At 47.6% G+C, this 17672-nt stretch overlaps 5 protein-coding genes across 5 annotated transcripts; 2 read left to right on the forward strand and 3 right to left on the reverse strand.

Annotated features, from left to right (window-relative positions):
• Positions 1–71: 71 nt before the first annotated feature.
• Positions 72–5591, reverse strand: LTR84_002443 (uncharacterized protein; the record flags this gene model as incomplete). Its single annotated transcript, XM_064846053.1, has 1 exon — positions 72–5591. One exon carries the CDS (start codon positions 5589–5591, stop codon positions 72–74), a length of 5520 nt encoding a protein of 1839 aa, XP_064706278.1.
• A 1693-nt stretch (positions 5592–7284) lies between these two features.
• On the reverse strand, positions 7285–8358 carry LTR84_002444 (uncharacterized protein; the record flags this gene model as incomplete). Its single annotated transcript, XM_064846054.1, has 1 exon — positions 7285–8358. The coding sequence occupies one exon, from the start codon at positions 8356–8358 to the stop codon at positions 7285–7287; it is 1074 nt and encodes a 357-aa protein (XP_064706279.1).
• Positions 8359–9517: 1159 nt separating this feature from the next.
• LTR84_002445 (uncharacterized protein) lies at positions 9518–10164 on the forward strand (the record flags this gene model as incomplete). Its single annotated transcript, XM_064846055.1, has 2 exons — positions 9518–9524; positions 9848–10164. 2 exons carry the CDS (start codon positions 9518–9520, stop codon positions 10162–10164), a joined length of 324 nt encoding a protein of 107 aa, XP_064706280.1.
• A 446-nt stretch (positions 10165–10610) lies between these two features.
• LTR84_002446 (uncharacterized protein) lies at positions 10611–13381 on the reverse strand (the record flags this gene model as incomplete). Its single annotated transcript, XM_064846056.1, has 6 exons — positions 10611–11781; positions 11837–11958; positions 12010–12068; positions 12593–12768; positions 12857–12897; positions 12956–13381. 6 exons carry the CDS (start codon positions 13379–13381, stop codon positions 10611–10613), a joined length of 1995 nt encoding a protein of 664 aa, XP_064706281.1.
• A 1969-nt stretch (positions 13382–15350) lies between these two features.
• LTR84_002447 (uncharacterized protein) lies at positions 15351–16484 on the forward strand (the record flags this gene model as incomplete). The annotated part of the gene is made up of 1 exon (XM_064846057.1): positions 15351–16484. One exon carries the CDS (start codon positions 15351–15353, stop codon positions 16482–16484), a length of 1134 nt encoding a protein of 377 aa, XP_064706282.1.
• Positions 16485–17672: the final 1188 nt, after the last annotated feature.

A 17672-nucleotide genomic window follows, 5' to 3' on the forward strand; every position in this document is an offset into this window, starting at 1 on the left:
CGACTGGTAACGGACAATATGTTTAACATGGATGCAATATCTATAATACTCTAGAAAGGCTGTAGCCCTATTTATGTCGAAATATTGAAAGCTCCTCCTCCAGTGACACTGACTACCTCGACCGTGTCTGAAATGTGCAAAACGATGTTCTCAAACGTAGCGGACTCGAAGAGCGCAGACGTTGGTCTATTCACCAATTGTTTCAAACAATCACATAAGTCATCCAGAATGGATTTTCCGAAATCCAGCCAGTCCTCAAAAGTGACAATCTCCAAAGTAAGAGAATCTCCTTTACAGAAGGCCTGGAATTTCAATTCTCGAAGTGGCTCGGGATGAGGGTAGATGGTCTCTATGCGGCTGTTGGTGGATATAAGTGGCAACCGGTTGACGTGATCGACATCCTGATGGACGACAGAATCGAACCATTCGACTTTCTCAGGCCAATCTGTACAATTACGGATGATCTCTGACAAGCCCATAGCCTCAAACCTTGAGGTATCGATGTGCTGCTGCTGGACAGATTCGAGCAGGTCTTTCGCAGACCACTCATCTTCAAATTTAACCCGGACTGGAACATATTGCCATGTGGGACCCATGATCATATGAGCATTCGGAAGTCCCGTGTTGCGCCCACTGACAACCTCTCCAAAAGTGACATCTCGTAGCGACAGGCGGCGTGCGAGACATAGTGCCCAGGCCGCAGGTGGAAGAGTTGCTGTGGTAATGGATTTCAATCGACTAGATATATCAACAGTTGCAGACACTGCTGCTGGGGTGTTTGATAATGGTAGATTAGATGGAGCCAGCTTCGTCATCGACGAGCCTTCTAGGAGACGTCGCCAGTAGTTGATACTCTTTGGCATGCTGTCACGGGTCGCATGATAGACGAACCGTGAGAACGGCAGGGTCTCTGGGACTTCTTTGCCAGCATGTATGGCTGCCAATTGGTGAAGTAAACCAGGTAGACATATTTCATCATACTGCGCGTGTGAGATTCTCATTATCAAGCAAGCCTGATTATGTTCCTTTTGAACGAAGAAGAACTTGAGGAATGGTGTTCCTTCTGCCATCTTTGTTTGCACATCCAGGTTACAGAGGTTTGTCGCGAATTCCCTCAGATCGCCCTCAATTGCATACTCAACCATGGTTATGTCGAGCTTTTCCAAGACAACTCCGTAGTAACGGCCCTTCTGACTGAGGAAGACTGTGCGAAGAATCTCGTTGCGAGATACAAGTTCCTGACAGCTCATGAACAAACGCTGGCGATCAAAGATGCCTTCCAGGTAAAAGAGCTCGTAGCGTACTGAAAATCTTGGTAGTTGTGTCGTTCCTCTTACGGCTATTTCCTGCAAGGGCCGGCATGGTATGATGTCTTTAATTGTCCACGTCGAATCAGCCAAAATTGGCACGACTTCCTGAGTGATGAAGCTAGCTAAATCGGCACAGTCAAGCAAAGTGAATTCACCCGGCGTTGCTGAAAGAGCGTCACATATCGACTCTTCTTCCATGATATGAGCCATGTCGTCGAGCTGACGGTGACGAAATACTTGCTCGACTGTCAATGTCATTTTCTGAATTCGTACTTCCGAGACAAGCTTCATTGCTGCGATAGAATCACCTCCCAATGAGAAAAAGTCAGCTTCAGAGCTGATATCGACTTCCGGAATGTTCAAGATGCTACTCCACAATCGAGAGAGGAGACGCATTTTTCCCGCTTTGGACTCTGTTTCTTTCGTTGGAGCACCATTTTGTGCCAAATTTTGATCATTATCGTTAGTATTTTCTCCTCTGCTTCCTAGAAAGACGACGGTACCATCGCCTCTAAACTTACCCATATACCCACTTTTGTATATAGTGCTAGAGTCTCCATCAATGGTTATCTTTGAAAACCAGTTCGGTTTCTCGATCATCACGAGGCTTTGTTCTTGGACAGCCTCAAGCAGAACTTCCCCGACAGCCCCAATAGGCAGCAGACATTCGGCGTCCCTTGGATCAACTATCCAGATGCCTTTCATCTGCTTCCAATCGAACCGCGGTTCATGTTGCAAATATGGAAGTATATTTTGAAAATGATTTTTGCTCAACACGAGCAAATCAGTTGCTTTTGGCTCCTCAAAGATAAGTAGATCGGAGATTCGCTTGTCAGTGGGACTGCAGAACTCCTCTACAGTGCGCCCAAATTCTTCGAGCACCTTCTGCATGAGGATTGTATCGATTGTGTGGCTGTCGAAGCTCGCCATAATCAAAAATCCACGTCTGTCTAGGGAGCACACAAGCATTAGAGCATAAGAGTTAAATTTCAGGGCCTCTTCGGCAGCCTCCCTGTCATTTAACGGAGCAAAAGCATCCGCAGGATTGAGATTGGCTGGAGGAGAAGCATTTTCTGGGTCCTCGGTGTTCGGATGAAGAACGAGTCCGGTGCGAAGATCACAAGCGTAGAGGGCATCGGCGCTCAAGCGACGGATATGCTGGAGGCCCATATGTTCGTGTGGAATGCGGAGTACGGTCTCCTCTTGAACTTTGTGGAGAAACTCAGATACTAGCATGGTTCTATCTGAGTGAATCCGCACAGGAATTGTGGTGATCAACGGTCCCTCAATCTCGCAAATGCCTGTCACAGGTGCGTTTCGGCCAGTCACGGTCTCTCCAAAGATGACATCTTCTGAGGATGTATATTTTGTGGCACTTAGGGCCCATGCTCCCCGAATAGCTGTTGCGATAGTGGTATTTGAGAATGAGCGGATTGTAACATCAACTCGGTGCTCGAGAAGTGAATCTGCTGCTGGCTGATATCCCGGATATGGAACAACAGGGAATTGCGTAGGGTTAGCTCCACGGAGCTGTTCTCTCCAGAAATCTTGGGATCTTCTCTGATCACTGCCAGCTAGGTAATTGATGAAGTTTCTGAAGGGAACTGGCGGTGACAACTCCAGCCCCTGGTAAGATCTCTTGACCCGGTCAATGACCAAGGGCATCATCCACCCATCATATACCGCGTGGTGTATGGTCAATACAATATGAAATTTTCCCTCCTCGGTTGTGACCAGTCCAAATCGAGCGAGAGCGGCTCCGAGTTCCATGGGTGAATCACGGTCCTGCTGCAGGTAGTCTTCGAGACTGTTACTTGAGAACCACTCGGAGCCGCTTTTCACCACAACTTGCATTAATCCTCGATTGGGTACCTGAACAATCCTGGTACGCAAGATTGGACAAACAGAGGTCACAGCTTGCCATGCGGCTTTGAGACCATAAGCCATTGTGGGGTCAGCCAGGTGGGCCACTCTCTGCGCAATGTAGGTATCGCTCAGTTTGGCAGAGAGAGCCATAAGACCTTCCTGAAGTGGTGTGCAAGGATAGATGTCTTCGATATCAAATGGCGTAAGCTTGCAAAGCGTCGCTACCTCTTGCTTCACATCTCCTTGTGTCCAGTGTGACGGGAGAAGCGAGAATGGTAGCACTTCCCCTTCCACGACCTTAGTTGCTTGCTCAGCTATTGATGCCATGCGTGAGAGTGTTGGATTGCAGAAGATCTGGGTCACCGTGAGTGAAAGATCTCTGTCTCGAGCCATAGCGACCAGTCTCATCGCCTTGAGTGAATCGCCACCAAGCGTAAAGAAATTATCATTTGCATGGATATAAGTATTGGTGGCCAGTAAGTTGTTCCAAATTTCTTGCAGAACTTGCTGTACCTTCGTTCTTGGTTCAGTATGTCCAGAGATGTTTGTTCGAAGACTAGCCATCCTCTGTGCCGTCAAACTGTGTCCAATTTCTTGCAATTTCTTGCGGTCAACCTTGCAAGAAATCATAAGTGGCATGCTACGTAGTGGAATATATGCAGTGGGTATCATATAGGATGGTAGCTCGGATAAGAGGTATTCCTCGGTTGTGGCAAGAGACTGGAGTAACTCCGTGGAGAACGCTGTAATGTGTCCACTATCTTCAGACATTCCGGCCTGTATATGTTTCTCCTCCGAGATGAAAGCTACTAGAGACGGCTCGTGGTGCTTTCCTCCTGGGGTTATCACCTCGACTGCGATTCTGACCTCCTGAGGCAGTCCTCTTCGAAGATGGTACTCGATTTCCAGCAGCTCGACTCTCTGTCCTCGAAGCTTGACTTGGCGGTCTTTTCTACCTACAAAGACCAGATTACCTGATCCGGCGCGGTCGTATTTAACAAGGTCACCTGTCTTATACAGGCGACCATGCCTGCCAGGAATGTCTTTCGAACCTGTTACCAACCACTTTGGATCGTTGATGAAGACTTCTCGAGTTTTATCCTGCTCCTTCAGGTAGCCTAATCCGACGATAGAGCCTTCGACCAGCAGCTCTCCAACCGCACCGATTGGGGTCAGGACATCATGGTCACCAGGGTCGACAATCCAGGTAACGCCTCCAACGCCTCTTCCTATAGTGGTATATGGCAGCGAAGTATCGACTTCATTGTTGATGGTACACCCTACAGTGCATTCAGATGGGCCATAGGCGATGATGACCTTTGTGACCTTGCTCCAGAGAGTGGCGTCGGCAGGAGAGAGCGACTCTCCACCAAGACCAAGAACCTCCAGCCGCGTCAATGCGTCAGCCGACAAAACCCGAGCAACAGAAGGTGTCATATGAGCCATGTTTACGTCCATGGATCGTATAGCCTCGCTAAGATTGTTGATTCGTTGCTCATCTGATGGAACGCAAATGCAGCCACCATTTGCCAGCGTACATAGCATACAATCGATACTTACATCGAAGGCATAGGAAGGAAAATCTAGGACACGCGACTGAGGTTTGTATCCGACGGCCTTTGCCCTGGGTATTGCACCTGTAGTGAAATTCTCATGCGATATCACTACCCCTTTTGGTTTCCCCGTGCTACCGGACGTGAAGACAATGTAGAGAACAGCTGTTGCAGGGACGGTGGGGAGTGTAGTGTGGATTTCTTGCTCGCTTAACCATAACAATTCGGGCCCAACAACAACTATCTTGGCATCTGGAGCAATCCGAGACCCTAATGAGGCTTGCTTCTGAGAGGTAATCAAGAGCTGAGCATCCACTTCGGACACTATTGTAGAAAGCCTACCTTCCGGCTGAGAGGGATCAGTGAGAACGAAGGTACCTCCGGCCCTCATAATAGCCAGCAGAGCCACAACCGTCCATATCGATTTTTCAAAACAAAGAGGGACAACTGCTCCAAGTTTCACTCCCATACTGCTCAACTGATTAGCGAGATATAAAGATGCTCGGTCCAGCTGACTGTAGGTTAGGTCGCCCTCCCAGGAAGTGACGGCATGTTTTTCTGGGTGCTCTGCACTTCTCTCTGCGATGATTTCGTGTATGCAGCGGCTTATGGTTGGTGGAAGAACGCCATTCCACTCCCAAAGGCTTGTCAGCTCCCCGGCGCCTAAAGTTCCAATCAGGTTGCTAACAGTTTGCTCTTCATCCATGAGCGCACGCTGCAGGATATCCGTGTAGCCTTGAACCTGGGCGCCCGCCATCTCTGGAGACAAAAGGGTGGCCCACTCCGGCGTTGTGATGAATAGTTTGCTGCCGCTCGATCTGACATTGAGGCCAAATGCTCCTGAAGTCGAAGATTCTTCCATTGTGAAGAACATGACAAAATCCAGATTTGGGCGTTTAGGGCTTGCATCCGAGGCTCTGCACAGAGTTCCAATATGTGCCAAGAGCAGTGATACACTGTGTCTAGTATTCGAGACGATGTGATGCAATTTTGCCTTACTTCCATCACGGGGACGACAAGTTGAGGACGAAGATGTTGAATAGGGACCCCATAGCACTGTTGACTCCTCGGTCTGTCCGTCAATACTTCCTCTATATAGAAGCAGACTCCAAGCCAGTAATAAGATAGACTCAAGGTACCAAGGTTTCTCAGAAATTGTCACGCCAATTGGACTGTGTAATTCCGCAAATGAGACCTCTTCTTGAGCCTTTTGCTCGTTGATGCAGCTAGTGTTGTCTGCTACATCGTCCCCATGAGGGAGGCTCTTGACTCTCTGGATATGTTGGCAACAAGCGCTGCCTGAAATGTTGTCGTGTATCATTTTCGAGCAGCGTACAGAAAGCAAAGGTATGGGTCTCTTCCAAGCTACTCTGGATCAGAATATTCAAGCACAGTTGAGTGATGTTGCATGCCTGTGATATGTCATGCGTGCTAGCCCTTCGTTTCCAAGGAGGTGGGGTTGAGGTTTCCAGGACTCAGAAGATGTCGCTCAATCCGTTTGTTATCGACGCATCAACAGTACGGCTCCGATAAGCGGCTTTTGCCGAAGTTCCAAAGTCGCTTGTCGACAATTCCATTCTGAAAGGTGTGCAAAATCCCGATCTGGGTGTCCTAAAATCCCGGACCAATGTAGTGATATTGTGGAGATGTTTGCAGTGTAGCGTTGAGTACCAAGAACATTGGCGCATATGAGAAGCTAATGTTACCATTACCATGATCGTGCGTTCAAATTTATCTTAAGGCCCAATGTTTTTGTTGCGCAGGTGGGGCGGACTCCTGGAATCGGAGCAACTATCATATGGCCTTGGACATCAGGATTTGATGTACTATTGTGGACCGAGGTCCACGTAAGACATAGAGGCTTTAAAAGCCACAAGACTTGTGGCACCCTCTACACCAGAGATCCTCTCCCGAACGGACGACGAAAAGATGCGAGGTCTTAGCATTTCATGAACCTCAGATTTTGCATCCTTAACTACATGTAATTATATAGTAATACTTATCTGTATTATAGCTTTACTAGTATATAGAACTTGATCAACAATACCGCATCCTTGGGCAGCTACATATGACTGACCTTGAATTCGACCTTTTATGATTATGATCCAAATGCAACGAACTATGATGCCTAAATGTACATGTAGAGGGACCTCATCCTACATATCACGCCAAACTTTTTTCATAATTTTGGTGATAATCCTGGTACCTTCACTGACGCCTGGGGATTGTTTGAGGCCTCACTACCTCTACCATTGGCAATTTCAGTTTTCGTTGTTGGGAAGCCAAAGTTTGCAACTTGGAAAAACCTGATCCGTTCACATCTCACAATTGCCGAGCGTTTATGTGGTAGATCTGCTAATTTATGGATATGGAAACCGTTATCCATATCGTATCCGAGTACATTTCCATTGGTATATTTAGGCTCTCCAACTACTGCCATAGTCCGCGGATCGTCGAGGAACAAATAATGAATCAGGCTGGACCACCATGCTGAAGCCCTATGAGGTCCTCGGAATCGGACATCGCCCACGAGTGAGTGTCGACCTCGGTCCCAATCACCAGCTTGGGGAGATAAATAAACGCCCATGTGGTCCTCCTAGAAATTCGAGACAGTGTAAGTCACCAGAACGTGGAATGTAAGATATGTACTTCCGCACCTTTGCCCAGTAGACCTCAAAGTAGGCAAAATAGGTATCATTAAACCTTGCGAGGATAGACATCTGGTGAGGATCCTCGTCAATTTTCCGCAAGTACTCGCGGTGCTGCTCTAGTGATCCAGTTTCGTTCCAGCCTGCGGCCACGCGAGGGTCGTTCTGCCAGTCATGGAATAGTTGAAGATGGGTTTTGTTTCTCCAATCAAAGTGAACCATAGAGAAGAATTCGTCCAGATGAGGAATATAGCGGCTGTAGATGACCGCACCGTGAGCTGGCTTTGGCGGTCGCACGGGATGCTGTGCATGGACAGGCCGACCTTCAAGACTGAATGTAACAGTGTGCTCATAAGGAAAGGCAGGCACGGAAGTCAATGTTTTAGAGAGATGTCCGAACAGATCTGGATTTGCAACCCACACAGGGCGGGTGCCAAACGGGGACCCAGCACCTTGCCAGAAACTTGATCGCATTATCCAGGCCAGAGATCTTCTAGCCGTTGAGGGTGCAGAGCGCTCGGTTGATATGAATTTGGGCAGACGGCTGGCCAGACCAGTAGCGCGAAGCGCGTCAGATAACCCAGTAGCCCCAGGTCCAGTGAGCTCCAGGCGAAAGTCCTCGACCTCCGGATGCCTGGTGACAATCGCATATGCTAGATTCCATATCTGACTGGCACTAGGTGCTATCGATGTGTTCCACGAGACAAGTGAAATAAGTGACCGGTGATAACGTGCCTCGAGAGAATTATCTCCAACTCCAGGTGTGGGCACATTGGGCTCCAATCCAAGATCACTAAATCTCAAAGACTCGAGATGAAGTGGTTCTGGTGGTAAACTTGAACCGGACAATTGCTTTCGGGAAAGCACAAGGCTGAACAAAGGCACAGAATCTATCCCTGCTGAGATAGTGACTTCGTATGTTGTCTTCCAGGGTTCAGGTAACCTGACTAGCGGACCAACGCCCGGTGATGTCTGAGGCATCGTCAATGCAGGAGAAAGTCCAAAGTGATGAAACCTGACAACTTCTTGAAGATGCAATGCATAAGTCGTACTGTGGTCTGGATGAATCATACGATCCTGAGTCCCATGTTAAGAATACTTAGATAATTAGTTCCGTCCACGGAACAACGAACATCGGGCAAACAAGGTCAGCCCCTACCGAATTGAGCGGGTATCGTGTCTCGGCTCACTTACCTTGGAATGAGTGTGATTGTTTCCAAGCAGCACATGGGTTGTGAGTAGGTGCCTCATTCCCATTGACCACCATTATTTCCAAACTTCGTACCTGTTTGCGCGGGGTCCTCAGAAGGACTATCGAACTTGGCTGCATGATTTCAATTGAAACCCTTTCAAGGGACACCGGTACGGTAACAGTCAGTGGACCAAAGTCACTGCCAAAGGTAAGGACGGTTTCCGAACATGCTCGGCGTCAATAACCCTACACGTCAAGGTCTGTGCCATGGTCTTCGGACTATCAGCCGAAGGATTAGTACCAGGTGTAAATTGTTATGTAATAACTGGATATAGCCTTCTAGAGGGGGGTTGAGTGTGGAGTAATCCACAGGCTCTTGACATGCAGGCTACCTAGGTACTTGAGATTAGCGTCGTAGCTAAGCGAAGGTTCAAGAAATCTGCTCTTGCCGAGATGGCCGGAGGGCTTGGCACTGCAGCGGGATCATCTGATAAGATAAAATGGAAAATGTTTGCGTGTCCGCCGTACATGACGTTACAATACACAAGGCCTCAGTACCTTGGCAAGGCTCGGCTGAACAGGGGCGGGTTTTCAAGGCTTAGTGTATTCTTTTCCGACCTCGTGGGCAAGACAATGCAAAGAATTCATGAGAGCGCTTCTCAGCACGACATCCGACTATCGGAGCACTGTCGTGTTGATCATATGTACCTATGCATGAGAATTATAAGATCTAGCTAGCGCTTATGTATCCATGACCAATCAAATAATCTCGTTCTCCTGGCCTTTCAGTTTTCTCGACAAGCCAGACACTCGCTTAGACACTCTCGCACAATCACCTTGAGCGAAAGACACTCACCACAAGAACAAGATGAAGGTTTTCCTGACTAGCACTGTCACACTGGCTCTAGCCCTCCATGCATGCGCTCAAGATATCACGAGCTTACCAACATGCGCTGTAAGTCTGGTACCCTTTCCGACACGATTTCCTACACTTCCTCCCTCAGCATTCAATGTCCAAATTCTGATAAACCTGGCATGATTAGCAAACTCCTATCCTGACGGCATTTGGTGCGTCCGGGTGCTCGTTAACTGATATCGCTTGCGTCTGCAATAAACCCCATGTGATCAATGGCCTGGTGGCATCGATCACAAGCGTCTGTGATCCAGTGGGAGTTGCAGGTATGACATGACTTTCCTCACATTATTCAACAGCCACCCGCAGATATTACCCCAGCGACCTCCAGTTTCGAAGTGCCAGAGGCTGATGCATCAACACAGCCACCAGCGAGTTCGCCATATCTCTCTGTGCTGCATATGGAGTGAGCCTCAATCTGCCAGACACTCCTAATAGCGTGGTCTCTGCCGAAGTGGTGACTCAAACTAGTACCAAAGTCGCGACGAGTTCAGCATTATCGGTCATGACTAGTATACAAACAGAACCGACACTCACAAGCTCTGCTGTTGCCACGGATGTGAACAGTAGCACAACAGCGAGTGGCCCTGCTCAGTACACGGGAGCTGGCAAAAAGGTCGACAGTGCTCCTCTATTCTCCTTAATGGGCGTTGCTGCACTTGGTCTGGCTGCCGTCTTGTAAGACTCTGGTATAGATAGTGGCTATGACGGTCCTCATACCCCGGATTCAAATCTCAGGACTAGTATTTGTTATCGGACGAGAGTAAAATGCTATCTACGGCTACTGTACATAGTTAAGTTGAAAAATATATTATTTTTCAGTTCCCTCAGCTTGAATTGACGTTGATATTTCTTAGCGGCTATCTTTCCACGAGCATGCCGTTGAGTCTGTCTCTACGACTTTTATCTTCTTGCCATGGATCACTATAGACTGTTACATGCATCATGCTCTAGCACCACATACTTAGCAAATAATGTAGAGCAGAAATTGCATTTTGCGAGAAGATAGAGTGGCTTGGCAGTACCATTGAATTCACGTTATCTAACTGCTCCAAGCTCTTCTCACCACCTAAATTGGAAACTGTCAGTTAGAAGTTCTCAGTATGCAAGAAGAGAGGAGAACCAGACTTACCCAAAAGCCTCTTCAAAATACTCAAGTCCTCTTTTCCCCTGCTTGAGACCCTGATGCACCGCGGCGCGAGCCTCATCGGCCATTGCTCCTGGTCCACAGGTAAGGACGGCAATTCTGCCACCCTTTGAACCGGCTGAGTTGACTTGGTCGACCAAACCAAGAATTTTCCCACTGATGTCAGGACGACTGTTCAGAATCTCAAAGCCCGAAGTCAGCGGCATCTTCTCGTCAGTCTCAGTCGTCTTGCTTGTTGTGCGTGTCTTCTTCTCCCGCGTTGCGTGGAAGCTGAATCTTATGTCGTCTCTGCACAAGAAAGGCCCTAACTCATGGTTTATAACGTCGTGAATCATGGCGGATTGCTTTGCTGCCCAGATCACGGTAAGGTTTTTGGCGCGTGTCCCTTTTGCGCTGGATGTTTGAATGGAGGAAAGCCTCAAGTGTTCTTGCAGATATGGTATTGCGCCGGCGATTCCAGTGCCACCGACCACGAAGATGATATTTTCAAAAGCAAGAAGTTGACCGTCATGGCCGTAAGGACCCTCGATCCGGAGACTTGATTTCGTCAATCCTGAAGGACCTGCACGTGTGCACTCGTCCCGAAGGCGCTTTGTCCAGCTATTGAAAGGCCGTATCAAAAACACTAGTCTATTGTTGTCTTCTCTAGAAGCAACGGTGGAGTCTTTGGCTGGACTCTCCAAGGATGATGTTGAAGCGGGAGATGGCGAACTGGGGCCACTATCCCCGAGTAGAGCTGTCGAAGTGACTTCTGGTTCCTCTTTCTGTATCACTCCAGTCAGACTGCCCGTGTCACTTGGGCTCTTGGAGCCTCCATCCTGCTTGACAATATCATGTTTGCTTGGATATGATGCCGCCAGGGTGAAAGGATGATTTTCCCAGAATCGAAATTTATTCAGCTGGTAGATGTAGTAGTGTTGACCAGGGCCTGGGTGAAGCAAACGAGAACCCGGAAAGACGACCACTCGGATGAGGTCGGCGTCCTTATTGTAGGTCGCCGTCGCTGTCGAGAACACAAGGGAACCCGATCGTCTAGCTCGGATATTACAATACCCTAACCGGACCAGGCGAGCAACTCGATCAAAAAGCCAGATGGCGACACAAGGCCATAGATAGGGGTCATATTCTTTGGTGGTGAATACCCACGTGTGGCTGTGGTTACACGGTTAGTGATAACGCTTTAGTCATGTAGTTATGTTGAACGTACTAGAAAAGTCCAACAATGGTGAGGATTGACAGGATAATGTGCAACACCAAGAAGATCTCATAGTGTTTGAGACGAAGATAGATTGACGAGAGGCCAAGAAGAAGGCTCATGGTCACTGTGGCCTATCGTCAGGTTAGCACGTCGTTCTGTTCGTGGCAAGAGGACAGGTATACCATTGCTCCCATGTACCAGTATTGCTGCTCCCAAGAGAGGGCGTAATACCCGTTCCCAGCTGAGAATAGTTAGTCTCGTTGCTGAAAGCCAGTCAATCCACTGCATTCAATAGACCTTACCGTTTATTTGGATAGCGCTCCAACCAATTGAATGTATGATTGCCTGTATGGTCGCGATTCGAGCAATATGTCTATGGAAAATATTGAAGGAGGAAAAGCTCCAGCCAGTCAACCAGAGAAAGACGTTATTCCTTCCAGAAAAGATCCAAAGAAGAGGCAGATTAGCATAGCTAATGATGCCTGTTCTGTCCGAGATATACCGCCAATATTGAACTGCAACCGAATAACTGGGGTTCGTTAGCATCATCGCAAGCTCCCAGTAAAATCAGCAGAAGAGCTTACTAGAGATTGTTTTCAAACACACTATCATTTATCGATGCGGTACAAATTGCCAAATTCAATATCCAAAAAAGCCCCACGATAATTGTCTCCATGCGAGTAGGAATAGAACACCACCAGTATAAGCGTTGGTGATGAGAGCCAAATGCGGCTGGAATGATCAAATGCGCACGTAGCCAGTGACGAATAGTCTTGACGGGTGCCAGAAAGACGGAGGATTTGGCACTGGAAAATGGAAGGTCTCCGAGCCCTTCGAGATTGGTAGTTGTTCTGCTACGTCGAGAATTGTAAAGATGCGAGATAAGCCGATTAGCCATGCCAATGACCAGAAACCCTCCCCAAAATCCGTAGACTGCCCATCTGTGAAATACCATTAGCATTCTGGACATCCATATCGTACGAGGAAGGTGGGAAGCGAAAAGGGTGAAACGTGGAAAAAAGCACTCACCCATATCGTTTGTGTAATGTATACTGCCTATCGTATTCGTGCTGTATTCAGTCAGTAAGCCTAGGTAGCTCTCAAATTCGAGCACAGGTAGACACATACTTCACTTCTGGAGCCCAGAAGCCAGAGATCCTTTGATATCAAGATAGAGGTGTTCCAAGTCTCGCCTGCATTCATCTCTTCCAATCCCACCACTGGCAGGGACGTAATGTATTCATCGGTGAGAAGGGGAAGGACTTCAGAGTAGGAGATGAGTTCGACACCTCCATATTCAGTACAATACGGAGCGTAGAGATTGAAACCAGCCTCGATTTCTTTCGGCGTACAGTAGAGCTTTGCAGCTGCCCACATGGACATGACGCTGATCATATTTTGACACATGTTTTCATAGTAGCCTGCTTCAGGATCACCTAACCCGAACATTTGAACCGCTGCAAGAGTACCTTCGAGACAGTCGGTCGCCGGATCCACGGCCACCGCTCCTCCAAGAAGGACGATGAAAGCTGCGAGAAAGAGTTTGAGCTCCATTTTGTCGAAATATCAATCGTGAAGAATATGCATGAGAATGTGATTTTGAAAGAAATGGAATCGTAGTTCATGAGTGATATAGCTTTGTGATGTGGTCTCGGAAAGAATTTTGTTTGCCATTCAAAAAGACAGAACGTAACAGCCTCAAATCTGAGCATTGACCTTACGACTTCATCCCACCTAACCCACTGATCCGAATAGTTGTGGTCTCTTCACTCCAGCAGTGATGAACCAAACATTCAGCAGAATTCTTGCCAAGAATGTAGAGGCGCCACTGCGGTTTCGTTATTTGACACTGATGGAATGTAACTTTGTCGGTCGAGAACACTCGGTAGCTGACTTGCCAATTGTGGTATCATTAGACGTACAGATCAGCCCATGGCAGAATTTTCATGGGTGATAGCCCATCAGAAGCTATCAAAGCATCCTAGTATTGGACTCGATGGCCAGACTGCTGCGTGGGGACCATGGTTCGCAAGCGTGCTGAAAATATTTCAATGCATCGGGCATGGCATGAGCAACAGATTTGCTGGAGTCAGGTCTTGTGCCAACAATCAATCAAGAACCAGTTCCGTGGGACAATTTTCTGCAAGTATGGTCACGATACGCAGCATTGCATTAGACCACGAACCTGTCATGGTATCCATCATCTTGACTTCCGAGAACGACCCGCAAACTGAACTCCGGTTGACCGGCTAGTATTCCATGTCATGAAAAATGCAGATTCCCACTATGTCGAAGTTTTCCAACGTTCTTCTCTGTTGTGGCCCCGTTTCCGGAGCATAGAGCATCCTCCTGCGGTCGAGTAAAGTAGTTTGCTGCACCATGTCCCCAGCTTCCAAAAACAGGCGAACTATACTTCCGTAAGATAAATGAATTGTGAAAAACACCAAAGCCGGTGCTCAAAGAATCTCCTTTGTCACAACCGGTGTAAGTGACGTGCGTTGTATGAGCAGAGAGGACATGCCTGGAGAGATCGTATATAGTGGGGACGCCAAGGATAACGTGATAAGATTAGATAAGATTATCACGAAGTTCAGGCTCAAACCTCCACGCTCAACTAAGCCCATCACCAGGACCAAGTGTCGACAATGGAGAATATGAGTTTAAATTTTCTGGACGTCGAAATCCAGCTCTGGAATAGCCGATCACCAGAGAGCAATGCTTAATCGATCTTAGTAGATGCATTGAACCCTTGTGGTAGTACGGCAAACTCAAGTGATATATGCCCGACATCGGCATATTCAAGCCACCACAGCGTTGAATGAAGTCGATGGATCCACCAGTTTCTTTTATGCTGTTGGCCATCTCGTGACAGACTGTGAGCGTGACAGGATCTGCTCGGTATGGTCTATTGTTCTCTGGTAAGAGTTATTGCTATTCTCAAACTATGGCGAAAGATGTTGCAAGCATACCAAGACAAAGTGCTGGGTTTCTCCCGTGCAGCTGTGTCCAAGAACCACCGTCTCGTACTATTGCTGCGCCAAGATAAACCCACGAGAAGTGCTGTCGGGTGGAGTCCAGCTGTGAACTGAGCTTGATTAGGAACCGTGCTTGGCCTCATCGTTCGTTGAGAACACAACCAGGCCACAGACTTTGTGGGATTCACCCTTGGTATAGTTCTGCCGTGCTCGGAATCGCTTTTCATGCTCAACTCGGCGGTTCTTGCAATGATGACAGAATCTTTGGTTCACAACCATCTCAATGCCGATATGCGGCGTTGAGAATCACGGCGGAAAGAAGAGCAGGGGAGGCGTGAATCGACACATGGCTCTCCACTGGTATTGGAGCAAGACCAAAGCTGGTGTCAAGTGGGTTGTGTCTGGGAAAGACGCTGCAGGTAGCTTCAGAGCTCCAAGGTCTCGGAAGCAGAGCTATAAAACCCTCTATTGTCTCCAACTACGGCGCTGCTTCATTCTCAGCCACAGAGACTCCATCACCAAGAGAGAAAACAAGGGTGATATTGAAAATGTTGCGCAATCTGTGGGTTCTGTCAGCTCTTGCTGCGTCTGCTGCAGCCCAGGCAGGGGGTTCATTTCCCAGCTTGCTTGCTTTGGTCAATGAGACCGATGGATTCTCGTACCTGAATACATACCTCCAATCCTTCCCCGAGGTCAGGGACTCCGTCACAGCATTGACAAACATCACCGTGTTCGCTCCATCGAATAAAGCTCTGCTCGAGTTCGCAGAAACTCCACGGTACTCGCAGCTCACAGAGGGTGGCGCCGACTTCCTCCAGGCGCTCCTCTCTTACCACATTTTGGACGGCATCTACGACAATATCACCGAGTATGGTCCTTTGAACACCCTCCTTACATCGCCCAGATATACCAACCTCACGGCAGGTCAAGTCATTTTTGCATACTACAACCCTAGTGGATTCGAGATCGCCATTTGGTCTGGCAATGACAGCCAATCTGGCACCATTGGATTGCCATACGAGTTCGAGGGAGGTATCTTGTACCCCATCAACAGTGTCTTCAACATTCCTGGAACTGTCTCTGAGGAGGTTTCGGGACCCTTGAATGGATCATCATTCGCCCAAGCGCTTGACCAAGCTGGCCTCACCGATGAAGTCAACGCTCTCAAAGACGCAACCTTTTTCGTCCCGAAGAATGACGGATGGGAGTCGGTTTCACAGAGCTTATCAGCACTTAGCCCTGAGGCATTGGTGGATGTACTGAAATACCACATCGTTCCCGACTTCCTTGGTTACTACAGCGTCTTGGAGGAGGCAAATGGAACGACTCTGAAGACACTCTCAGGCCAAGAGTTGACCGTCTACCTCAACGAAGCAGAGGAGATGTTCATCAATGGTGCAGGAGTCACCTATGTTGATGTGCCAGCGGCTAATGGTGTCATCGTATTCATTGACAATGTCCTTAATCCGACCGGGACCGTTCAACCACCCACGAGTGATGCAGAAGACGGTGTACCAGCTTTCCCCACTGGTGTTGCAAGCTCAGGTAGCGGTGGGGAGAGCACATCAAGCACCACCACAGCGTCCGTGGCTACCTACACTGGAGCAGCCAGTGCATTGCAGACTGGGACTATGAGTCTTCTTGCCCTGGTTGGGGCCGTTATGATGGCCATAGTTCTGTAGCAAAGACGTCGGCCAAGGCTTCCTTGGGTATGTGACCATCTACAGTACAGCCCATCAGCAGGGGAGGGTGGAGAATACTGCGGCCGATGGCTCAGAGCCTATAATGAGGGTAGAATAGGAAAAAGATACTAGTTGGTCCGTGGCAGCTAAGTACTAAGTACTTAGGTACTAAGTAGTAATGAATAGAGTCCGGGAAGCCATTGATCAAGTTCAAAAGCAATGAAAGAAGATCGTGTAAAGCAGATCGTTTGCTCACGGTTGGCAAGAGCTACTAAGTAGTACCAAGTACTTGATGCTATACAGTGCTCACGCCGTAGCGTTCAAATCGGTATAGACAGTACCGTTTCAATACGGTATTTATATAGCTTCAGAGTGTTGACCTTCTCTAACATCGTACTGAAGACGTCTCTATATCGGGCCGAGCTCTCTAAAGGTTTAGATCTTAGTGTTGGAATTGGGTATCAGAATATGAAGTTTTAATTGAAACCTAAGGTTTCTAGAAAACTGAATTCTCGGTAAAGGTCTAATCCTTAATGAGAAGGAGATACTTACAAAGTAAGTACTTAGTACTTTGTATAGGACAGCGTAAAGGTTAGTAACGAAGATTCTTATACTAATTCGTGTTTGTGATATCCTAAGTGTATATATAGGTTTATAGACGAAATTAACAACGAATAGTCCTATCTATTATAATAATCGTATGTGTATATTACTAGGTACTATATACTAACTCTATCGCGCTTCATAATAAAGCCTATTATATTTACTTAATAAGTTCTCTCAAGGTTTTATTCGATAGGCACTATATCCCTATATATAGATCTATAAAGACTAAGTATATTTATCTAGAGAACTTAAGAAAGTTTAAAAAGTGATATCCTCTTTTAAGAGTGACTCTAAAGCGAACCCGAAGGGTTTAGGTACTACTTTGTAACCTTATATATTCAACTTGGAAGTTTAAGGGCGTAATGCGGTGTCAAGAGTCGCTTCGGGAATGTACCTAAAGAATACCTAGTATAAAAGCGCTTTTGATACTTAGTAGTTGTCTAGTACGCATCGGAGGTAAATCTAAACCCTGCTTGAATTGATACTTCGTGGTACTTAGTATCTATGTTGATTTGGGCTCTAGCGAAGGCTAGGATAGTACCTGTAGAGGTTACTTAGTATTGTTTGAGAACCCATCACGAT

Source organism: Exophiala bonariae (genome assembly GCF_035927105.1).
Source record: "Exophiala bonariae strain CCFEE 5792 chromosome Unknown scaffold_13, whole genome shotgun sequence".
NCBI lineage: Eukaryota > Fungi > Ascomycota > Eurotiomycetes > Chaetothyriales > Herpotrichiellaceae > Exophiala > Exophiala bonariae.